The sequence below is a fragment of the Exophiala spinifera genome, assembly GCF_000836115.1.
Source record: "Exophiala spinifera strain CBS 89968 unplaced genomic scaffold supercont1.4, whole genome shotgun sequence".
Classification (NCBI taxonomy): Eukaryota; Fungi; Ascomycota; class Eurotiomycetes; order Chaetothyriales; family Herpotrichiellaceae; genus Exophiala; species Exophiala spinifera.
In genome coordinates, this window is record NW_015622516.1 from 1,023,867 (window position 1) to 1,044,481 (window position 20,615).

Here is a 20,615-nt window from a genome sequence, read left to right on the forward strand (position 1 = left end):
CAGTCAGAGTGATATCGACGCAGTCGTGGGTATTAGTTAGTTGCATGACACTGATGCAGCCACCGCCAGGTATAGCGCGAGATTCCCATAAGTGTTGAGAATGGAGATAATCCAGCTTGTAAGTTGTACCGAGAGGACTGAGTCAGTCAGAGAGAAAGACCTTCGGCACATGCTCGCCCGTTTACTATTGCCGTTGCGCGACATGGTGCAAGATGTGACAACACATGCTGGCCCACAAGATCGGCTGTGGTTGGGGGAACGAGACTCATCGGGGCGACACGACCGCAAACATCAAACACCACACAGCCCGAGTCGCTATCATGTATCCCTCAGAGATGGGATATTGCCCGAGAAGGGAGACTTGCCGTACTTCATCAAGGTTCAGAGAAAAAGAAACCTACTCCTGCTCTTCTCGAAGCAGTGAGGGCTAGTGCGCACTGGGTCCGACATCAGAGCCTCTGGCTCCCAAGTGGACTTTGGTTTCGACAACAGGTGGCCAAAGCAGTATAATCCGAATACAACTTGTAGAAGAAAGGGTCATCCGGTAGGCTGATGAGGAACATGAAGAGGACGAAGTCGACGTTGGTGTGAACTTGTGGTGTGGCGCAGGTGAAAATGCTGCTGCTTCGTCGGGAATGACGCCACAGTCTCGGCGCTCTAACGAAGCCACCTCGGACTTCATCTGTTGCCCTTCCATCTTCAGCATCCTCGTTATCAGCATCCTGTTGGGAGAGCGACGGTTGGCAAGCTGATGCACGTACATCGCTTCGTTGGACACCAATCGAGTTGACTGCTTGGAACTACGAGCACTCAACACAGATCCCCATCATGGCTCAGATCGAGCACCACTTTACCGTCTTCATCCGGCTGCCCTTCAACCGCGGCGACTTCATTGATCCACCACCCGTAGCATGGTCGGCCACAAAGGAGAGTGCACTATGGAACATCATATCCCGACAATCCAAAGGAAACGAGATCGACTGGCGCTCCTTATCTGAGCAATTCGAAGTCAGCCAGTCATTCCTCCTGCAACAAGCCGCGTGGCTCTACGAGCGCCAACTATCTCAAGTTCGAGCACAAATGCGACGAGTCGGTGGACGACAGTCTGCAACACCATCTCCGGTCCCTGGCTCGGTGTCGGCAAGCATGGTTGGTGGCCAGGCAATGAAGCGAGCAGGGAGCGGCGGATCACGTGTCCCGTCCAGGCTATCAACACAGGCAGCAGGAAGTCCCATTGCTACCGGAGGCGACAGCGTGCCTGGAACTCCCGGGGCGAAGGTCAGGACGTTTCTGCCATTCAGAAGCGCTTCGAACCAAGGAGCCGGTCCTTCACAGCCACGCGTGCCACCAGGTAGTTCCCGACCAATTTCGCGACAATCGTTCAAAGACGACCCTCTAACTCATACCTCACACTCACGCAGAGGAAGCATGCAGCATCAAGTCGTCCGATCACCTGTGCCTCAGAGGACGCCACAACCACAGTCATCTGATTCGGAAGACGAAATGACCCAATCGCGCATAGCAGCTCGTCGACCAAACCCCTCGGCGATTCATCGTCGAGCACTATCTCAACGCCAGAGTCAACGCATCTCGAGCGAGCAGGCTCAGCAAGCAGCCGCAGCGTCAGACGACGACAACGACGATGATGAAGATGACGAGCCATCTTTCCTTCCATTTGCGACACCCAACTCAAACACAAACACGAACGAGGCCAAACCAAGCGGTGCGTCCTCGTCCCAACAAGATCCCAGCGCGACTCTCCGGGGCAATTTACATGTTCATACCCCAGGATCCCCGGCAACTACCGGTCGTCCGAACGTGATAAGACGCATCACAAGCGAACGCGTGAGCTCACCGACCATCGAACCACCGACGCCCATAGCGCCCGCGCGCAAGCAAGACACGGCCTCCTCGACCTCCTCGTTGTCGTCGCCCACTAACATGTCACGAGAGCCCAGTAGCATGGCTGCACCCCAGCCACCACCGCCAGCATCCGGCCAACAACAGTCCCAGTCAACCGCCACCAATAACCCTCGATTAGGCAACCCTTTGTCCCCGCCGCACCGTGCGCTGCTACAGTCGTCGCCGCGCCGTGGTCCCGGGTCCGACACGTCGCCAAGCATGGGCTCCTCGTTCTCTGATCTCGACGATGCGAGCGTAACACAGAGTGCCCTCGAGGAAGCACTACTAAGCGGGATGGGGAACACAACCATGACCATGCCCGGAGGTGGCGTGGCGGGCCGAGTAAGTGGGATCAGCCAGGCTTTGCGGAGTAGGTACTTTGAGGCAAGGGGCGAAGGACAACGAGGTGGCGGTGGTAACAACGGAGTTAGTGAGCGCTAGGCACCTACCTAGGGTAATTTCAGAGTCCTTCGATTGTCGACAACTCGCGCGTTTGATGATGGATTTTGTCCTTACGTTTGACTTCTCTGCTACTGATAAGTCATGTAGGTAGGTGTTTTCGCTTTGGTGGTACTTTCTCTCTTCTACACCTACGCCCTCACCTTCAACAACGGTGCATGCGTAGTTGACTACCTTGTATGTACCTAGCCTGGTGGTACGTAGGGAGGTGGGCAGGTATGCTACGACATGACGGCTTTCTGGGTATCTCCTTTTCGCAACTCGTGACTATTTACCTGGGTAATGATTGACATGTGATGAAAATTGAGAGTGAGATAAGAAATTACCCAGGTACCTGATGTACTCTGTTAATCTCGTTCTATTTTTTCCGGGTTCTCTACTTCCGTACGTTGAAGTATGAAGTTTGCTTCTTAGAGAGATGGCCTGGCAACCGAGTCATGGCCTCCACAGGCCAAGTCCAAGACTTTTTGGGCAACTCCCCATGAGATCGCATATCCAAAGCCTTCGGCCCCATATGCATGAATGATTTTCCTCCCCTTTAAATGTGGTCCTTTCATGTACTCTGCCTCGAGTCTGAACCCTGAGATCCGTGCAGGCCGCCGGCCAACAATGTCGCGAATGACATGGAATTTGCCGTCGCGGCCTAGAATGGGAGGGTACATTTTCGCAGCCAACGCGAGGACACGTTCGCGAGTTTCGGGTCGTGGGTGCTCGGTCCAGTCATGGGATTCTCTGGTTCCTCCGATAATGGTGCCACCTTCCAGGGGCCTGGGAATGATAAAAGTCCAAGTGCCATCGGCGTTCAACTGGTTGATGGTACGGTCGCACGGATTGGAGACCAAGCAGGTTTGACCTATTCGGAAGTGGTTTCTCGTGTCAGACCTTAGACCGTAGCTGATGGCGACGACGACGACATATTCTGGGAAGGCAACTCACCTCTAATCGGAAAGAAAGCTGGATCACCAAAGCCGAATCCTGAGCAATTGACCACAGTATCAACATTGCTCGCCAGAGAAAAGGCTTCTTCTGCACATGTCAGTGATCGCCTCAGGGTCTTGCCTCCCCTCAATTGAAACTTCCTAAGCAGGTAGGCACAATATACAGGCGGATTCAGAGACCAGGTCCTGTACCTAGTGCCGAATGTGATGTTCGTGCCTTTGGGAAGCTCCTGTTTGGGCAGAACTTGTAGACCCTCAGCGTCGCCGTAGCCACCTCTCAGATGTGTATAGGCTTCAGACGGGCAGGACAGGTAATCATAGCCATCCATGAATACGACTCCACAGGCTGGCTCAGAAGTTGCCTGAGAGCGAAGCACGGCGTCCGTCACCTTGGACAGTTCTTGTTGCTGGATCTCAAGAGCCGACGTTGCTGGAAACGGTCGTCCATGTGCTCCTGCCCACGGAGAGGTGTAGTGGACGTTCTCGTCGGATGGCCAGTCCCTTGCGACTATGGTGATGCTGCTATTACTCCCTAGGGCGCTCTGAAGTTGCAGGGCGGACGTGAGGCCAATAATACCAGCCCTGCGTGGTAGAAAGACCGGTCAGCATCTGTGCATGCGTGTGGCAATACGAGGGACGAACCCTATCACAACAATCGACTTCCCTCCTTGCGCCATTGTGGTAGAGAATAGTACTCAATAGAGACAAAGACACTGCGCAAAGGTCTGGATGTGGTTGAAATATGGTCCAACAGACATCTTTTCCCGTCGTCTTGCGACTACTAATACTTCATTCTCCCTAAAGGGCAGCGGAATACTTCGCCCTTTGGCATGGCCAGTTTCCCGTCCTTGCGGCGGCCCTCCTGACGCAAGCAGACCATTCTGAGCAAACTCGAATGCTATCACCTTGGGCGGCACAGGCACTGATTGTCCGATTTGTACTGTACCGGTCGATGATAAGCGCGTTTGCTCCCCTCGGCAGCCGCGGTCCGCATTTGCCGACGAGTAGTTTTCTAGATTGCCAATTACTTTTAGGCCTTGCCAGAACGGCTTCTTCCCATCATTGTATTGCATTTTCGCACCATAATTCTTTGCTTCGGAGACTCTCATCGGCATGGAGGAGGCGGACCATGGTCGGCGACGCCAACGGGTAGACAGTAGCAGCCCGGCTGATTCTACGCCGTCAAAGCGTCCTAGAACCACTCTGGCCTGCCAGCGCTGCAAGTCGCGCAAGCAAAAGGTGACCCCCCCCCCCGGCATGCCGTCAACCGGCAGCGATGTTGAGTGTTTCTTAGTGCGATGGGCTTCAGCCATCATGCTCGCAGTGTCTCAGAGTCTCGGCTCGATGCCAGTATGTCGCTTCGACTGTGCCGAAGCCGTCGGAGCAGAGAGCGTACGTCAAGGCACTAGAGAGCAAAATTGCGGATCTTGAAGCCCGCCTCAAGCACGCTGAACGATCCAGCGTGGAGAGTGAGCCGCAGGAAACTTATCGCTTGGCCGATCTGCCTCCTGAAAGCTCCCTATCCCGGACTATCCGTGACCTCAGTTTGAATGCCAGCGGACAAGGTTACCTCGGCGGAACGTCGAATATCACACTTGCTCGTGCCCTCGAACCCATCTTACATTCCGATAGGGCAGATAGGGCCTCTCAAGACATCCCGATCACTGAGGGACCTGAGATACTTTCTGCAAGGGAGGGTGAGAACTCGGTAGGCATCCCCGCCTTTTCTGAGCCTGTCGTGCAGAGGCTATTCCAGGCGTACGTGGAATATGTGTCATTGCCATTTCCTGTAATACATTCAAGGAAGCTTCAGAAGATGCACGAACGACGGGACAAACCGAACGGTCTCTTCGACATCTCAGTGCTTCACTTGGTTTATGCAATTGGTGGCATCAGCCTGACATTGGTACGTCAGACTCGAGCGCTCTTTTTTTTTTTGATTCTGACAGGACACTTTTGAGACTACTAGGCTGGAAAACAGGGGGAGTTTAGGTCGGAAGATCACTATGAAGCTGCCATGACCCACAGGGCCCAGATCATAAGATGCATGGACCGGAGAGCCATCATCTACCTCGCATTATCTTCTATCTATTGCCTTCGCGCCCCCCGAAACCCTGGCCCATGGTATGAAACATTCACTTTCTTTCAAAGAGCATGATCAGACTCTAAGGAGTTTTGTAGGACCATGATTGGGTTGGCTGTGAAACTCTGCGTATCACTTGGACTGCACCGTAAATCAAGCGCATCAAAATTCAGCCTGGGATCGGAACTCGACAAAAGGCTGTTCTGGGTATGCTATTGTTTGGATCGGGACATCAATCTCACAATCGGAAGGCCTCCGTCGATATGCGACCACGACATTGACTGCACTGTAAGTCGATCAACAACCCAACCAGACCAAACCCTGCAATGCAACAGCCGCTTACCACTCACTGGCAGCTACCACTCGATCTTGATGAAGACAGCATCGACCCGGAGCACTTTGTAGCTGCCATGAAACGAGCACCCGGGTTGTTAGCAGATCCCCCAACCACTCTTAGCTACTTCATCCACCTTGTGAAGCTGAAAAGGATCGCATCTGATATCCAGCACACCGTCTACAGGGTAGACAAGCCTATGGATTTCTCCGAGTCGGTCACAGACAGACTTCTTGATCAGTTGAATGAGTGGAAATCACAAGTACCGGCTGAACGTCCTCGTCAGACATGTCAGACCGCTGCGTCCGGTGATGAGCATTTCGACACTCCAGCCCGCAACCAGCTGCAGGGCTCTTATGTAAGTACTGTGTCTGAGATATCTCCCTCTGGGGTTCGATGGCTGAGGCAAGTGCCTGAGCCTGAAACCGGCAGAGACCCACACTCAAATCCAGTTGCACTGACAATAGCCACTACTATTTTATTAGATGATCCAGTACTATTCGTCCATACGGCTCTTGTTATTCCCTATGCTGATGGATCCGGACAAGGCGGCCGTCAATCCAAAGTACTTGAAGATAATGGTCCACGCGTGCTCAGGCGTCTGCAGATCTTTCAAACAACTCCATCAGCGCTCTACGGGCATGTACTATTCTCCTCTATTCATCATGTCCTTGTTTCTTTCTGGTGAGGCTCTCCCCCCTCCCTTTTTCTCTGTGTGAAGAAAATCCCGTTCGGAGCGTGCATCACCCCCAACTCCTGTCGCATGCATGGGGTTTCCCCCACGACGATGCGATGCTAGAAATAAACCAAGACAAAGGCCTGTTGAATTAACTGCCCGCACACAGGCCTTACACTGATATACTGCGCTTGGCGATCTCCTGAGAGGACACTCACCATGACCACGGCGAACGCGCTGATAGATTGCACCGTCATGTTGTATGTCATGGCCGAGAGATGGCCAACCGCCCGTAAGTACCGTGATGCTTTCGAACGGCTGAAGCAACTGGCTCTCGAGCGGGACCCGCACGCAGACGCAAACGGAGACGACGACCGTGACAACAGCCCGAACACCAACTCAGGCTCAGCTGCGGTGATCGACCTTGCTGCCACCAACGCAGAGCGCGCTACATCTGCACCGGCACTGGCAGCAGCACATGGGAATATCGTCGACCAAGACTCTCAAGTGAGTAGTAGTACTTGGGCGAACAACAGCAACAATGTGATACTCCCTTCCTTTCCCCACATCATTCGCGACATTGTCCGGGAGCCGTCGTCAGTGTGGGAAGAAGGTACCTTTGACCTCAACTTCGACGCTGAAACGGCTACTGTCGGAAATGATATACGCTGGCCGGTGGTGGGCCCTGGCTCGTACGATGTCGACGGATCGACTAATCTCGACCTGTCTTTCTCACCCGGTGGCTTCTGGTATCCTAGTGATTACGATTTTGACCCTGTTACTTTCGATGTCTGGCCATCAGAGGCCGACATGGCCGAGTACGGCGTTGTATTGGAGGGCGGAATGGCTGGGAACCGCTCCGGGACGAGTACGATGCGATGACTTCAAGTCCGAACCAAGTGGCGAAAACAATCCTTCCGCTGTTTGTGCTGTGATGAGATTTATATACGTTGACCCCGGTATCCTTATGATCTTTTAAACCTCTCATTTCTTCTCATTTCCTTTGTCATGTTTCATGATCAAATCAACATAAGCTACGTATCTGCTTCTCTTTTGGAGTTATGTGGGTTCGCTTGATCCTCATCCCTCTTACTCGCCATCAGAACCGATATGACTCTCTGACTCACTCATGTCCCTCAGCCAGCATGCGGCTGAGAGGCCTGGGTTTCTTCCCTGCTATTGCTCATGGACAGAAACGAAACCTAGGATCATTAGTGCCCGTGACGCCACACGTCACATATTGCTGATGCTCGCGGGAGGGCAGGCCCTGGACGCGGTTTCTTCTGCGGTTTTCCCACCTCATCCATGCCGAGTACGAAGCACATGTGACGAGACACAAGATAGCGGCACCGAGGTTGACCCAGCACGACGTAACATAGCGCGGCGCTTCGTTCGCGATGAAGATGTTGCTAGAGATGAGTCCAGCAGTGTTGGCAATGGAGATGAGCATGGCACTGGTAAAGGCGCGGGCGTTGAGATTCGGGATATTGGAGACGATCCAGGCGTTATTGATAGGAGACATCGGGTATGCCTAAAACACAACAGGTCAGCACAGGCAACTCCACTCGGTCAGCGTGATAACAGTCGAGAAGTTCTTTACTCACTCCAACAGTAGTCATGAAGATGGCGAAATACGTCAGGCCAATATTGTCCAGGTTGACTGTTATGAGCAGGGAGTAGCCGATAACGCTGATTAGCAGCGAGATGACCATGTGCATTCCGCGTTCCAGGAAGTGGTCCGACGAAAAGGTCGCAGCTACCAGGAAGACGGTTGCAACCAAAGCAGGTGCCACTGTATACTATGCGCAGAGCCATCAATCGTCAGTGGACGTGGAATGCAAGCACTGGGAGACGGAGAGAACGTACCAGGTTGGTCTTGACCGTATCGTACCCCAGCCGGCCGACGATGATAGCCAGGAAGTTGTTGTTGGATGTCAGCAAGGTCGAATAGGTGACGGCGACGATGATCCGGACATATGGATGTATGGTTCTGAATTCGCCCACTGCCTCCCTCCAGCTAAATTTGTTCTCCAGTGCCTGGGCGGATTCGGCAAGGATGCGAATTTCGGCGACGTTCTTCTCGGCCTCGGTCAGGAACCTGCAGCTTCGTATGTTACGCGGCACGATGAAAAAGGTGAATACTGCGAAAAACATGGTCAACGAGCCCTCAATGATGAACAGGTAAAACCATTCATAGTGGTCCGTGTGCAGCTGGAAGACGCCGTACGAGATCAGACCCCCAAAGGCGGACGAGGCCACCAGGGCGGCGTAGAAGATGCCGATGCGAGAGGCGATTTCGCGGCGAGTGTAAAACATGGACAGATAGTAGACGACCCTGAACAGACAGACAGTATATGAGTATCCCGAACAGCAGAAGACTGGCAAGAAGAGGCTGTGGCCTTACGTGGTCAGAAAGCCCGCTTCGAAGACCCCAACAATGCATCGACAGGCCACCAGCTGGCCAAAGTTGTGGACAAACGATGTCGCCAGGGAAGCCGCCCCGAAGCCGAGCATCATCACAGGGATGGAATACTTGGCCGAGAACTGTTTGCTGAGCATGCCCGCAGGCGGCCCACAGAGGCAAAAAGGGATGAAGTAATACGTGAGGGCCTGATTGAACTGGTCACTGGCCAGGTGCAGGTCCTGGACGAGGCCGGCGGTATGCGCATTGGAGAGGTTGCTGCGATCCAGGGAACTATAAAGAGATAGGGGTATATCTTGTCAGCGTGCAACAAACTCTCCCAGAGGACCAGAAGAACCGGGTGGCGTGCGTGTAAAAGCATACTTGAACAGATAGGTCACGGCCATGGTAGGGATGATGATCAAGTCCAACTTTCTCTTCAGGCGTCGCTCAACGGCGGGATCAACCGCCGCATTGTTCGTGGACGCCCCTACGGCGGTATCAATGTTCTCGTTTACTTCCACGTCCTTGTCGGCTGGCATGTTCGCCTTGCCGTTGTCGGTGAGGTTGAGGTTGCCTTCTGCGCCTGCATGCTGCTTTTCCATCTCTGTCTCGGAGAATTGGGATTCGAGCCAAGTCGTCATCTCCCTACTTTTCTTTCTCTGCAAAGACGGTTCTCTGTGTATCTCGACGCAGGTCAGCTGGAGGGGAGTCGGAGGTCGGAGGACCAGTAGTACTCTTATATAGATGTTCCCCCGTTTCCAGATGATAAGGGGGAAGTCGGTCCCTTGGTCCACCTATCTCCTCGTTCCTCTAGACGCAACGCCATGATTCGCAAGTCCGCGTTCGGTGGCGTGCCGTGTGCGGAGAGAAGCAGAGCGTTCGTCGCTGTCGCGATTATCAGCGTCACTTGTGCCTTGCGGTGCAGGTGGTTATCGACGGACCCACTGGAATTCGGCCCCGGTCGTCGGCTTGTCCGCTCCGCACATCCCGACAACGGTCGAGTCCACGATGTTGGTAAATACCAGGGTAAAGTCGTTGAGATGGAGGACCAGTCGATAACGCCAGAGATCGCTATTTGTATGAGCGGGATTTCGAAGCCCCTTGTTTGCTCCCATGCGGCGCCGTGCTCTTCGAAAAATGCAGGATTTGGTCGAAAGAAGCTCTGTACGCGTCAGATGCCTCTCCCAGCGTGCCGGCCCAGCACTTGATCTGTCCTCAACGCTCGCACTCACCACGTTCCAAGTTAGTTCTTGATCGGCACCACAGGCGACAGTCTCGGCGGAGAGTATAGAGCACATGGGTAGATATTAAAAGTTGGTGGTCCTTTGTTTTCTTCTATCTTCTTTTTATTGTACAACAGGCCTCTTTTGTTTATCCCCCCAAAATTTTATGCCCAGTCTCTGGGGTTCTTCAGCACATCCATCAGCTCCTTCTCCTGTTCGTGTTGGCCGTCTTCTTCCTCTTCCACACTCTCTGGCAGCCCCGTGCCGCACAGTGGGTGCATGTATTCCCAACGAGCCGTCAGCGGGAGACTCATCAGGATACTCTCGACCCTCGCACCGGGAGTGCGCAGGCCAAAGCTCGTCCCCCGGTCGTAAATCAGGTTGAACTCGACATACCTCCCACGTCGTAGCTGTTGCCATTCTTTCTGCTGGTGCGTAAACGGCAAGTCCTTTCTCTTTTTGATGATCGGGAGGTAGGCAGGGAGGAACGATTCCAACCCGGAAACGACGAACTGGAAGATGTCCTCTTGAGGGTTTCTCGAGCTGGGCTGTGTGCTCGCATCGAGATCGTCAAAGAAAATCCCGCCAATTCCCCGGGACTCCTTGCGGTGCTCAATCTTGAAGTAGTCGTCACACCATTTCTTGAACCTAGGATAATACTCTGTGTCGTGCTTGTCGCAGGCGATTTTAAGCGTCTTGTGGAAGTGCTTTGCATCGTCTTCGAACAGATAACATGGTGTCAAATCTGTGCCGCCGCCGAACCACCAATTAGTCTGCGAGGTGCCCGTGGCGTTCACGGGGTCTCGGGGGTCTGAGGTCTCAAAGTATCGGTAGTTGAGGTGGACGGTCGGCGCCATGGGGTTGTGTGGATGGAGAACAAGCGAAATGCCCGCCGCGAAGAAGTTGAGCTTCTCGACGTCCGAGTCAACAAAGGACTTGTGGTCCGCCCGCATCTTCTCGATCGCAGGGCGAGGTAGTTCGCCATAGACAACGCTGGTGTTGACGCCCGCTTTCTCAAAGACGTTTCCGTCCTGCAGAACGCACGACGTTCCACCACCACCGTGTGATCTCGTCCACTTGTCACGCTGGAACTTCTTGCCGTCAATGTCCTCCAGCGCAAACACGATGCGATTTTGGTGTTCCTCAATCAGAGCCTCCATCCGCAGTCTCATTGGGGAGTTCTTTGTGATCTTCGTCCTGCTCTTGGTGACCGCGTCCACCTCAGCCAGCGAGACTGGTTGCACCGGCGGTGAATCATTTGCTGCAGTATTGCTATTGGCCATGGTATAGATCAGACCGCCGAGGAAGACGACACCGAGCGACGTTCGTAGGTACGCGCGACCTGCGGTGTGGTGAGTTTGAGGAATCGGGGTCGAAGCCAGACATCTTCGACTTGTCGAGAAGCGACAGCGAGCCGGTATCGACTGCGCATTCCAGGACGCTGGGGATCTGAGCAGCGAGGCTCGCAATGAGCTTGACGATGGTCTAGCCATGGACATAATTGAGATGGACAAGGACCGACACCACACACAGAACAAAGACTTTTTTTTTGGCTTAGAGCTCCATATCAGAACACCATCAAAAGCAGCAGAAGATACAGAGCGCCAGTCCCGAATATATACCAAATCTTACTGTGCAAGTATGAGGGAAAACCTGCGGGCAAAAAAAGCTTCCAATTGCTAGTTTCCTATATACAATCGTCTCCGCAGCGGAAGCAACCCAGCGGCCGACGCGTGACATGTCATACCACGGCGATGCTCAGTCTATCTAGTATGGAGAGCGATCATGGACAACACCCGGGATTTGGCCATTGTCTGGTGAACACACTCCGGGCTCAGTGGGCTGTTTACCGTCGTCGTCGTCGTCGTCGTCGTCGAAGCCTCGCCTGGCTGGATGGATGTATTCTAGACGGAGGCAGACGAAGTGATTGGGCTATGACTGCAAATAGCTACGAAAGGCTCCAGCGAGTCAACAAAGACACACTGCACAAAGACCCCTGTCACAAACGTGCTCCGGTGACTCAATCGATCATTTCGTTCTCCGGCTCCAGAGTCATCCAGGCGGATTCAGAGTCGAGCCTCGTGCCCAGGCGAAACGGCGTGGGCGGTCAGGCTGCTGAGAACGCGACTTCATCTGACCCGAAGTGGCTGGCCTTCCAGCCCGCGGTGAAGCGGGGCAACGCCTAAAGTGCCTGCGGCCTAATCAGCCTGCGACGCCTCACTCTCCATCATCCCTCTGTCACTCACTCCCTCACTCACCGACAAACCTCTCCATTCCCACTTCATCGAGCCTTACATCAATCCTCTATCAACCACTTTCGCGAAACACCGTCCATCGCAGAATCACAACCGCAACGAGCCAGTTCTGACCATTGTTCACCATGCGTTCCAAGTTCAAGGACGAACATCCCTTCGAGAAGCGCAAGGCAGAAGCCGAACGTATTCGCCAGAAGTACACCGACCGCATCCCCGTAAGTCTACCTGCGTCTGCCCCCGGCCCTCTTCTGAGCAGTTGCTAATGCACATCTCCTTGTAGGTCATCTGTGAGAAGGTCGAAAAGTCCGACATCGCCACCATCGACAAGAAGAAGTACCTGGTCCCCGCCGATCTCACCGTAGGCCAGTTCGTCTACGTTATCCGCAAGCGCATCAAGCTCAGCCCCGAGAAAGCCATCTTCATCTTCGTCGACGAGGTACTACCTCCTACAGCAGCTCTCATGAGCAGCATCTATGAAGAGCACAAGGATGAGGATGGGTTCTTGTACATCACGTATGTTTCCACCCTCCCGCGTTGAGACGATAAGAACCGTCTGCTGACAAATGAACAGATACTCGGGAGAAAACACCTTTGGTGGTTACTAGACAAGCAAGCCAGCAGAGCGAAGATCAATCGCAAGGTCGGGGCAATGAGGCACGGTGTACTCGATCCACTGCGCAGGACTGTCATGGCGGTTGACTACAAGAAGGCGTTTGGACTATACTTTTTTACCTTTTTCCAGCACGACCAAGCATCGAGAAATGAGAAATGAAACCATGGAGGAAGAGTCTACAATTCGCAAGTGAGGTTTGATGTGTTGCTGCAGGTCGTGGTTGTATGGCTGTGTTCCCTCTGCAAAATACCCAGATCAATACCCTGACAGTGTTTTCCTCTTCAATATGCCGATACCCCTCTTCCTTCGCTTGTGCGATCCATTGCACCCGGCGCAGCATCTTTGTGCAGCACGAGTGCAACAGTAACAAGATGCTCGTCACCGATCCTGTTCCTTCCGTCTACAGGTCACCCTCGCCGCTCCAGGTCCAAGGTCGGACAATGGCGAGATGTATGGCATGCTTCTCTGGTGGTGCAGTTCCATAGTATCAAACCCATACAGCTCCTTATCTGAAAGGAACCAAGATCCGTTCAAGTTGTTACTTCATGTTCATAACGAGTACTCCGTACTCCGTATCGCATCTTCAATCAACAGGCATCACTTGGATGACGTCACTTCTCATCCTTTATAAGCGGCGAGTAAATGAGTACCTATGAATGAGAGATGAGATTGGGAAGATGGCACAGTGCAGTTCAGTTTATACCCCTCCCTACTGATATGGATACCAAGCCCGATATCGAAACGATTGTGGTGGCAGAGTGAATTCTTGTACGGAGATTGGCATCAAACCTTCACGCACCACATACATTATCGAGGGCCCTTTGGCGCCCACGCGTCCTCACCAGGGAATCCAAACAACAAACACGCAATGCCCTATTTCATAACGCGCGTTGGATGCGAATCGGCACGGCGGCCGCTACTAGACTCGGCAGCTGTCAGTACCTCGGACGGTATCCTGGCCAATTCGACTGCCAGATTATTACCACGCGAAGACACGACGTGGCATTGGTAGTGACGACTCGAAAAGAGTTCCGAAGTGTGACACGGGGAGACAGAGCCTTGTGGGACAGCGTAATCACAAAATGTCAAATACTGTCTCCTCCAAGAGACTGGCTCGACGGTCGTCTGACCTGCGAAAAGCGCTGGCTCGTAGGGAGGCGTAACGAGTACGGCTACTGCAGTCGTTATGCACTCGGTGAAGGTAGTGTACAAGTATTTAACTAGTCGCTGCTCGGTTGGCCCTCCCGCGGATCACCTACTACTCTCCTGGGTAAAGCCCGTGCATCAGACACCCCGTGGAACTAATCCACTTGGTGGTCGCTTTGAGGCCACTTCGGGGCATGAATTGATGCCCGGTATTGGATCCCTGGCACGGCGTCTTACCTACAGTACCTTGAAAGGGAAGGCCGGCCGTGCGGTATGCAATCGGCTTGCTGCCGGAGTTGCAAGTAAGTACTGTACCTTAAAAAGTAAAAAAAGGAATGGTCCTGCGGGAAAATGCCGCAACATGAACAGATCTTGGGCGCAGTTTGTACAAAGGCGAAGCATGTACCTCAGGACAGGTGGCGATCTCGACTCCGCTTCAACGAGAATTCGGTTCTCCAAGTTTCACATCGAAGGTCAGACGCTTCCTTGGTGCCGCCGTCGAAACAAGATGGGGGCCATGGGCAAAGTTTCGGCGGACTAATGTATACTCTGTATATCAGAGTGAAACTGAAGCAGAGGGGGCTCATGGGTTCATGGGCTCATGGGTTCATGGGCTCATGGGTATCGGGGCTTCTCCAGAAGGCCAGCGAAACCATACAGATACACATGCCCATGGAGGCGCTCCCCTCCTCGGTAAGGCAAGAGGATGTTGTGTGCAAACTATTGCGCAAGCATGCCTAGATGAACGACCTAAACTCAGAGTTAAATAACGGTTAACATTTTGCGCATCAAGGTTGGGCTCACTACACCGGTCAAGCACTAGTTAGGACATTATTGACATGAGAAAGTGGGAGGGGGCCAGAGCCAGAAGAAGCAGAGCAAGGGGAGTCGAATGAGGAGCGCTCACCAGGCATCCCCAACTGCTGACGCTAAAAAGAGGAGAAGATGCCGTTGTTCCTGATGCACGGATCTACGAGTGATAAAGTAAAGAAACACAAGTGATAAGAGCAATAAGCAAAGAAGCAGTGCGCAATACCAGTTTCGGGGTGACTGCGGGTGCTTACGTTGCCTATGTAGGCACTGATCGGTGATCCCTGCCTTCCTGGAAGCCTCTGCGCCTGTTCCTATTGCCTCCGCAGAGGGTCCCTTATAGTTTACCTTTGGTGCTTACCCTCAGGTACCTAGTACTTACTACAGTTAGGTCACGTAGGTACTACTTTCTGGAGCCACCCGCCTAGTAGCCTCCATACTTTAACTATCGTTTCTACCCTACTACGTATCTGTAAGATCTCATCAGTCAATTCTAACCACGACACACCCCCGATAATCTGCAACACCACTCACTGTCCCCTGTCGCAACTCTCAACTCCCAAATCCCTTGCTTAGAGCATATAGAGCGTACTTGCTTTGGACGCTTTTGTCAGTCTATCGGCCCATCGAACCCTTGCTTCGAGTCGGCTGATGGTCTTACCCTCACGTTACATCCTGATCTTCTGAAACCAAAGCCTCGCACACCATGCAGACACGTTAACTTCCCTCCTCCATGGACCGACAATGGCGAAGCGCGGACCCGATCGCAAGAACGATAGTGTTTTTTTCTTCGTCAACAAGACCCAAACGTCCAAATCTCTGTCGAAAAGCGATGGGGCCGTGGCGAAACAGATCAACCGCCACGCCCAGCATTTTCGCACTCGGAAGATCGAGGCGCAAAGGTTTACTTCAGCATTGACCAGTTCCTCCTCAGCTCGTCGCATCGCCCTTGATGGCTGGAATCGGAGAGACGCCCCTCAAAGGTAGGTCGTAGCATCAGCCTGATCAGTGATGAGTTCACTGACACACCGCTGTAGTCCAAGCAGTGACGAGACATCCCCCACCGACAGTTCCGGCCCATCTCCAGCAAATCCTTTTCCAGCAGCACCTCTCACACGCGATACAACACGTAATAAATATGCCCGACGACTATCCGAAAGACTTCCTGTGCAATTTCTTGTGAACGACGACAGGAGTGACTCATCAGACCCGGAACAAGACAATACCCTTGAACTGGCGCCCCAAGTGTACCGGGCAAATTTCACATCCTACGACTGTGTCGACCCTTTCAGAATCACCCCGGTGCGGATCACATCGAAAATCCACACTGTTCTTCAGTATTGCCTCCGCATATACCCTTATTCTGGAAACAACTATAAGTTGGCCTTTTTACCTCATCATGTGCGACTTTCCATCTCCCAGTTCCCAATCGGCACCGTGGTCCAACGCAGCGTGTTCAAGGAGCACCATTTGTATGCTTTGATGGCTGCAATGACAGCTCGTATGAAACATGTTTTTGCAGTTTCACCTACGGGAGACGATCCAAATGAAGTCCGCGCCCTTGCTTCTCGCTATTTGAAGGAGGAATTGATGCGCTGTGCCCAAACCGGCGTCATCGACAAGCAGACCATTCTCGACATCTTGTTTCTCGTCGTCAACGAACTACAGTATAACCTGTACGATGACGCAAGGAAACACCTCATCATCGTCGACAGGCTTCTCGGTATACTCGACCTCAATGAGCATCTAGACAGGTGGATATCCGAGACGGCCGCTCATGTTGACAATCAACTGGCTTTGTCCACAGCCAGACGACCTATCCTGAAGAGTTCCTTTGACCCCGGTCCAATGTTGCCCGAACGAATGGCCACCTTACGGCGAACCGCTCAGAATTTGAGACACCAGACATTGCCCAATCCGGTCAAACTTATAATCCCCAGCGGGCCTAAGGGGTCTTTCGGCCTCAACGATGCCATGGCCGATGTCGCCTCCACGTTAGATGTGCGTATGGGATCCCGCTTTGCCGCTGGACTCAGGACCGGAGCTTTTCCTGGACCGATGGCGACGATTGTGGCAGATTTGGTCGATTGTGTCGAGATTGCAAAGGTCGTCTGGCTATCTCCACTGGCCGTGTGTTTCGACGCAGAATGGCTGTGCAGAAAGGCGAGAGCGGTGTTGCGTGCCTTGCTGGCGCTTGCTCCAGAAAACAAGATCGGTCCAGATGATATTGGTACCAGGTGTATGGAGGTTTTGAGGATCTGTCTGATGATACTGATGACCTATGCTTGTACACTCATCGGACCTCACGTGGTCAAAATGAATGTGAAACGGCACATTGAGGCTCAGGCGGCCGGATTGGAATTCTGGTGTCCTGCCGTCGGATGGACCCAAGAATGTGTACCCATTGTGCCAGACGCACGCTTGCATCCTGTCTATGAGCAGCAGGCCGGATTCGTTCTGTGGTCGTGTTTAGTTGCTTGTTGGAGTGCAGAAAGTCTTCCGGAAGCTGAGTGGTGCATGATTCGAGCGGTGAACATTGCTCGTTATTTTGGGTATTCGACTTATGAGGATCTACACAACCATATGGCACAATATCTGTATTCGAAGACCCTGCAGGAGTCGAGCATGCGGAAAGTTGCAGAAAGGCTCCAGGCGTCACCGCGCGAGCGTACAACCTCAACCTCGGCCGGAACTTGAAGCTGCTGGACATCGTTTGGAGTATTCTGGTTTTGGGTTTGAGCCAGGCCGGAATTTCGTTCCGTTTAACAACAGTGTGTCCACCACATGCACCAAGATGTGTGCGTATGCCTTTACAGTACTTGAGCACTGCCAGGATTCATTCGGCCGAAAGTTCGGAGGATGTCCCAGGTTGGGACAGTCCTCCGTCAAAGCGGGCACGGCGTTCTGCCGACAAATGTCCGTGCGATCCAGGAGGTTGACAGCACTCAAGGTTGTTTTACGATTATGGAGCAAATCAACACCCCAAATCGTCTTGGGAGCGACTCCTAGCTATGTTCTCGCCTATACGGATACTTTTTTGGTCACCTTCTCGCCCTGTCCTCCTTTCTCGACGGTTGATTCCCCGGAGTGAAGTTGATGGCCCGAGAACCCCAACGCTTTCTGTCTTGGTGGTCTACCCATGACTATGATTTGCGAGATTTCTCCTACGAGCCATGAAGAACAAAAATGACCGCATGGATAAAACGGTGCTGTGGAATTGATGGTTCGGAACTGGTGCACATGGGAAATTCACGTTCCAAGAGCACCTTTCCAAAACCTCAGATTCCGCCGAGGCGGTCAAGAAGGTGCAGGAAGAATTCACCCTCTCTCTATGATGATGGAGGCCTAATGCGGTACCACCTGTTTTATTATTACGAAGGCACCAACGCGCCATACGCCGTGTGACACTATATACGACAATCAACTTTGGTCAGGCTGGCCAGGCTACGCTTACACTATCCAGTGTCCTTGGTATATGACTATGGCTGACTTCATTGAATTGGTTGAAGAAGATGACAATGACGACGACGAGGACGAGGACGACAGGTAACTAAACATACCACCAGTTTTGTTTTATTTCTTACTTGAAAAGAATATTGGGATCCACAGTACAGTTTGTGCGAGAATATCCATCGAGTGCTAACATCTACGTTTTGAGAGAGAGAGAGAGTCTAGTTTGGATAGTTTGGATAATTAATACCCTTCAACCCCCAAAGCCTTGTATGCGGCTTTGACGTACGCGGCCGTCTTTTCTGACCCCATGATACCGTCTCCCATCTTGTTCATGACATAGCTAAAGGTGACTTTCCTCTCGAGATCCATGAGGACGATGCTCCCGCCCCATCCGCCCCAGAAGCACAGCTTGCCACCCTTGGGCAAGAAGGGGACCGAGGTCAGCGTGCCGCCCTGGGCGAGGCCGAAGCCGACGCCAAAGCACAGGGCGACGCCGACGACGACGTCGACGCCGTCGGCCTGCACGTCGAAGATGCGCTCGACGACCTCGGGGGCCAGCAGGCGGTGGCCGTCGACGGTCCCGCCGAGGGTGACGGCCGAGAGGATGCGAGCGAGCGATCGAGCGTTGCCGTGGCCGTTGACGGCGCCCAGCTCGGCGGCGCGCCACTCGGGGGTGTGCACCATCTCGGCGCTCAGGGGCGGGTTCGCGAACGTCTTGGCCGTCGCCGACTCCGGGTCGAGCTTGCTGAAGTCCAGGGAACTCGGCGGAGGCGGGAGGAGGTCGGCGACGCGGGCCCAGTCCGACTCGCGCGCGCCCAGTTGCCAGTCGGCGCCCAGCGGGCCGGCGATCTCGGCGGCGACGAACGAGCCCAGGGACTGGCCCGTGACGCGCCGCACGAGTCCGCCGATCAGGTGGCCCATCGAGATCGAGTGGTAGCCCGAGGCCGTGCCGGGCTCCCAGAAGGGTTCCTGCGACGCGAGCAGCGACGTCGCGAGGTCGAGGTCGTACAGCCGCTCGACCGTCATGGGGGACCGCCAGCCCGAGTGGCCCGACGTGTGCGAGAGGATGTGGCGTACCAGCACGGGGGTTTTGGCCGTCGTCGTCTCGACGCCGGCGCCGAATTCCGGCCAGTACTTCGACAGGGGTGCGTCCGGGTCGACGAGGCCGCGCGAGATGAGCACCAGCACCGCCAGCGCCGACACCGTCTTGGACGACGACCACACGTTGGTGATGGTGTCCTTGGTCCAGGCCCGGCTGTGGTCCGCCGACGCGTACCCGCCCCATATGTCGACCACGTTGGTGCCGTCGATGTTGACCACGATCGACGCCCCGAGTTCGTTGCCCGACTCGAGTTGTCTTTCGAGTTCCGCTTTGAGCCCGGCGAAGCGTGCGTCACAATGCCCTTCGACGGTCATTTTTGATTTGTGTCGTTGGTGATGTTGTTGGTGGTGGTGGTGGTGGTGATGGTGAGGGGGGATGGTCTTTTACTGACGGTGAGGGGGGGAAGTTGTGTTTTCGCGAGTGAAATTTGAGACCTCGGGAACTACTCGTACCTTGAAGGGGGTGGAGGTGAGTCAAAAGCTTGGAGGTGAGAGAGGAATGAGAACGATGCTATATAGGATGTCTGAACCGTGTGTTTTGTCAGTCGAGGGGTGAAGACAGAGAGACAGAAAGAGGACAGGTTTCACGACACTATTGTCAGTCCAGTCTACCTTCTGACAAAATAATACGCGGCGGATGAAGCTTGGGGATGGTTGGTTACTCAGCAGAGAAATCCTCGGACCATAAAACTTCCCGCGTTGCAGCTTACGGACGATTCCTCCAGATTGAAGCTTTTTTGTAGCGGTACCCGCGCGTTCGGGGGCCTGTTTTTCTGCTTTGGAAGGACGTGTGACTCGGGTACGGATGAGCAGTAACAGAAAGTTGAGGGGAGCAACCTCGCACTAGTTAGTTAGTTAGTCGTCACTTGAGTACCCTGCTAGTAATTTAACCAAGTAACTAACCACCAGTTAGAGAACTTAGGTAGTAGTGAGGTACCTGTAGTTGACCAAACAAAGTCAATTACAATACGATAGGCCCCCTACAATACGGGTACGAGTACGGCGTACGGTACTTAGAGAGCGAACCCGACCCCTACAGTACCTATTAAGGCACTTCTGCCGAGGTGTAGTTCTCCTTCACTGCGGAGTACCTGCACACGCCCCCTTACAGTTACAAATCTCTCTCCCACAAACCTCCATCACCCCTTGTACACTTGTACACTTATGTACATTTGTATTTGCCACCAGTTGGATCTATTCATCCAACATACTGATCCG

General features: G+C 53.5%; 8 protein-coding genes across 8 annotated transcripts; 4 read left to right on the forward strand and 4 right to left on the reverse strand.

The window, feature by feature from the left end:
* Window positions 1-828: 828 nt before the first annotated feature.
* On the forward strand, window positions 829-2,343 carry PV08_05563 (uncharacterized protein; the record flags this gene model as incomplete). Its single annotated transcript, XM_016379906.1, has 1 exon — window positions 829-2,343. One exon carries the CDS (start codon window positions 829-831, stop codon window positions 2,341-2,343), a length of 1,515 nt encoding a protein of 504 aa, XP_016235733.1.
* A 428-nt stretch (window positions 2,344-2,771) lies between these two features.
* PV08_05564 (uncharacterized protein) lies at window positions 2,772-3,976 on the reverse strand (the record flags this gene model as incomplete). The annotated part of the gene is made up of 3 exons (XM_016379907.1): window positions 2,772-3,214; window positions 3,298-3,881; window positions 3,942-3,976. The coding sequence occupies 3 exons, from the start codon at window positions 3,974-3,976 to the stop codon at window positions 2,772-2,774; spliced, it is 1,062 nt and encodes a 353-aa protein (XP_016235734.1).
* Window positions 3,977-4,412: 436 nt separating this feature from the next.
* Window positions 4,413-7,274, forward strand: PV08_05565 (uncharacterized protein; the record flags this gene model as incomplete). The annotated part of the gene is made up of 7 exons (XM_016379908.1): window positions 4,413-4,538; window positions 4,594-5,205; window positions 5,269-5,423; window positions 5,481-5,670; window positions 5,739-6,074; window positions 6,202-6,400; window positions 6,562-7,274. 7 exons carry the CDS (start codon window positions 4,413-4,415, stop codon window positions 7,272-7,274), a joined length of 2,331 nt encoding a protein of 776 aa, XP_016235735.1.
* A 301-nt stretch (window positions 7,275-7,575) lies between these two features.
* Window positions 7,576-9,398, reverse strand: PV08_05566 (uncharacterized protein; the record flags this gene model as incomplete). Its single annotated transcript, XM_016379909.1, has 5 exons — window positions 7,576-7,923; window positions 7,997-8,191; window positions 8,259-8,727; window positions 8,797-9,087; window positions 9,178-9,398. The coding sequence occupies 5 exons, from the start codon at window positions 9,396-9,398 to the stop codon at window positions 7,576-7,578; spliced, it is 1,524 nt and encodes a 507-aa protein (XP_016235736.1).
* Window positions 9,399-10,183: 785 nt separating this feature from the next.
* On the reverse strand, window positions 10,184-11,518 carry PV08_05567 (uncharacterized protein; the record flags this gene model as incomplete). The annotated part of the gene is made up of 1 exon (XM_016379910.1): window positions 10,184-11,518. One exon carries the CDS (start codon window positions 11,516-11,518, stop codon window positions 10,184-10,186), a length of 1,335 nt encoding a protein of 444 aa, XP_016235737.1.
* An 881-nt stretch (window positions 11,519-12,399) lies between these two features.
* PV08_05568 (uncharacterized protein) lies at window positions 12,400-12,812 on the forward strand (the record flags this gene model as incomplete). The annotated part of the gene is made up of 2 exons (XM_016379911.1): window positions 12,400-12,489; window positions 12,555-12,812. 2 exons carry the CDS (start codon window positions 12,400-12,402, stop codon window positions 12,810-12,812), a joined length of 348 nt encoding a protein of 115 aa, XP_016235738.1.
* Window positions 12,813-15,587: 2,775 nt separating this feature from the next.
* PV08_05569 (uncharacterized protein) lies at window positions 15,588-17,540 on the forward strand (the record flags this gene model as incomplete). The annotated part of the gene is made up of 2 exons (XM_016379912.1): window positions 15,588-15,826; window positions 15,881-17,540. 2 exons carry the CDS (start codon window positions 15,588-15,590, stop codon window positions 17,538-17,540), a joined length of 1,899 nt encoding a protein of 632 aa, XP_016235739.1.
* A 996-nt stretch (window positions 17,541-18,536) lies between these two features.
* PV08_05570 (uncharacterized protein) lies at window positions 18,537-19,712 on the reverse strand (the record flags this gene model as incomplete). Its single annotated transcript, XM_016379913.1, has 1 exon — window positions 18,537-19,712. One exon carries the CDS (start codon window positions 19,710-19,712, stop codon window positions 18,537-18,539), a length of 1,176 nt encoding a protein of 391 aa, XP_016235740.1.
* Between the last annotated feature and the right edge of the window lie 903 nt (window positions 19,713-20,615).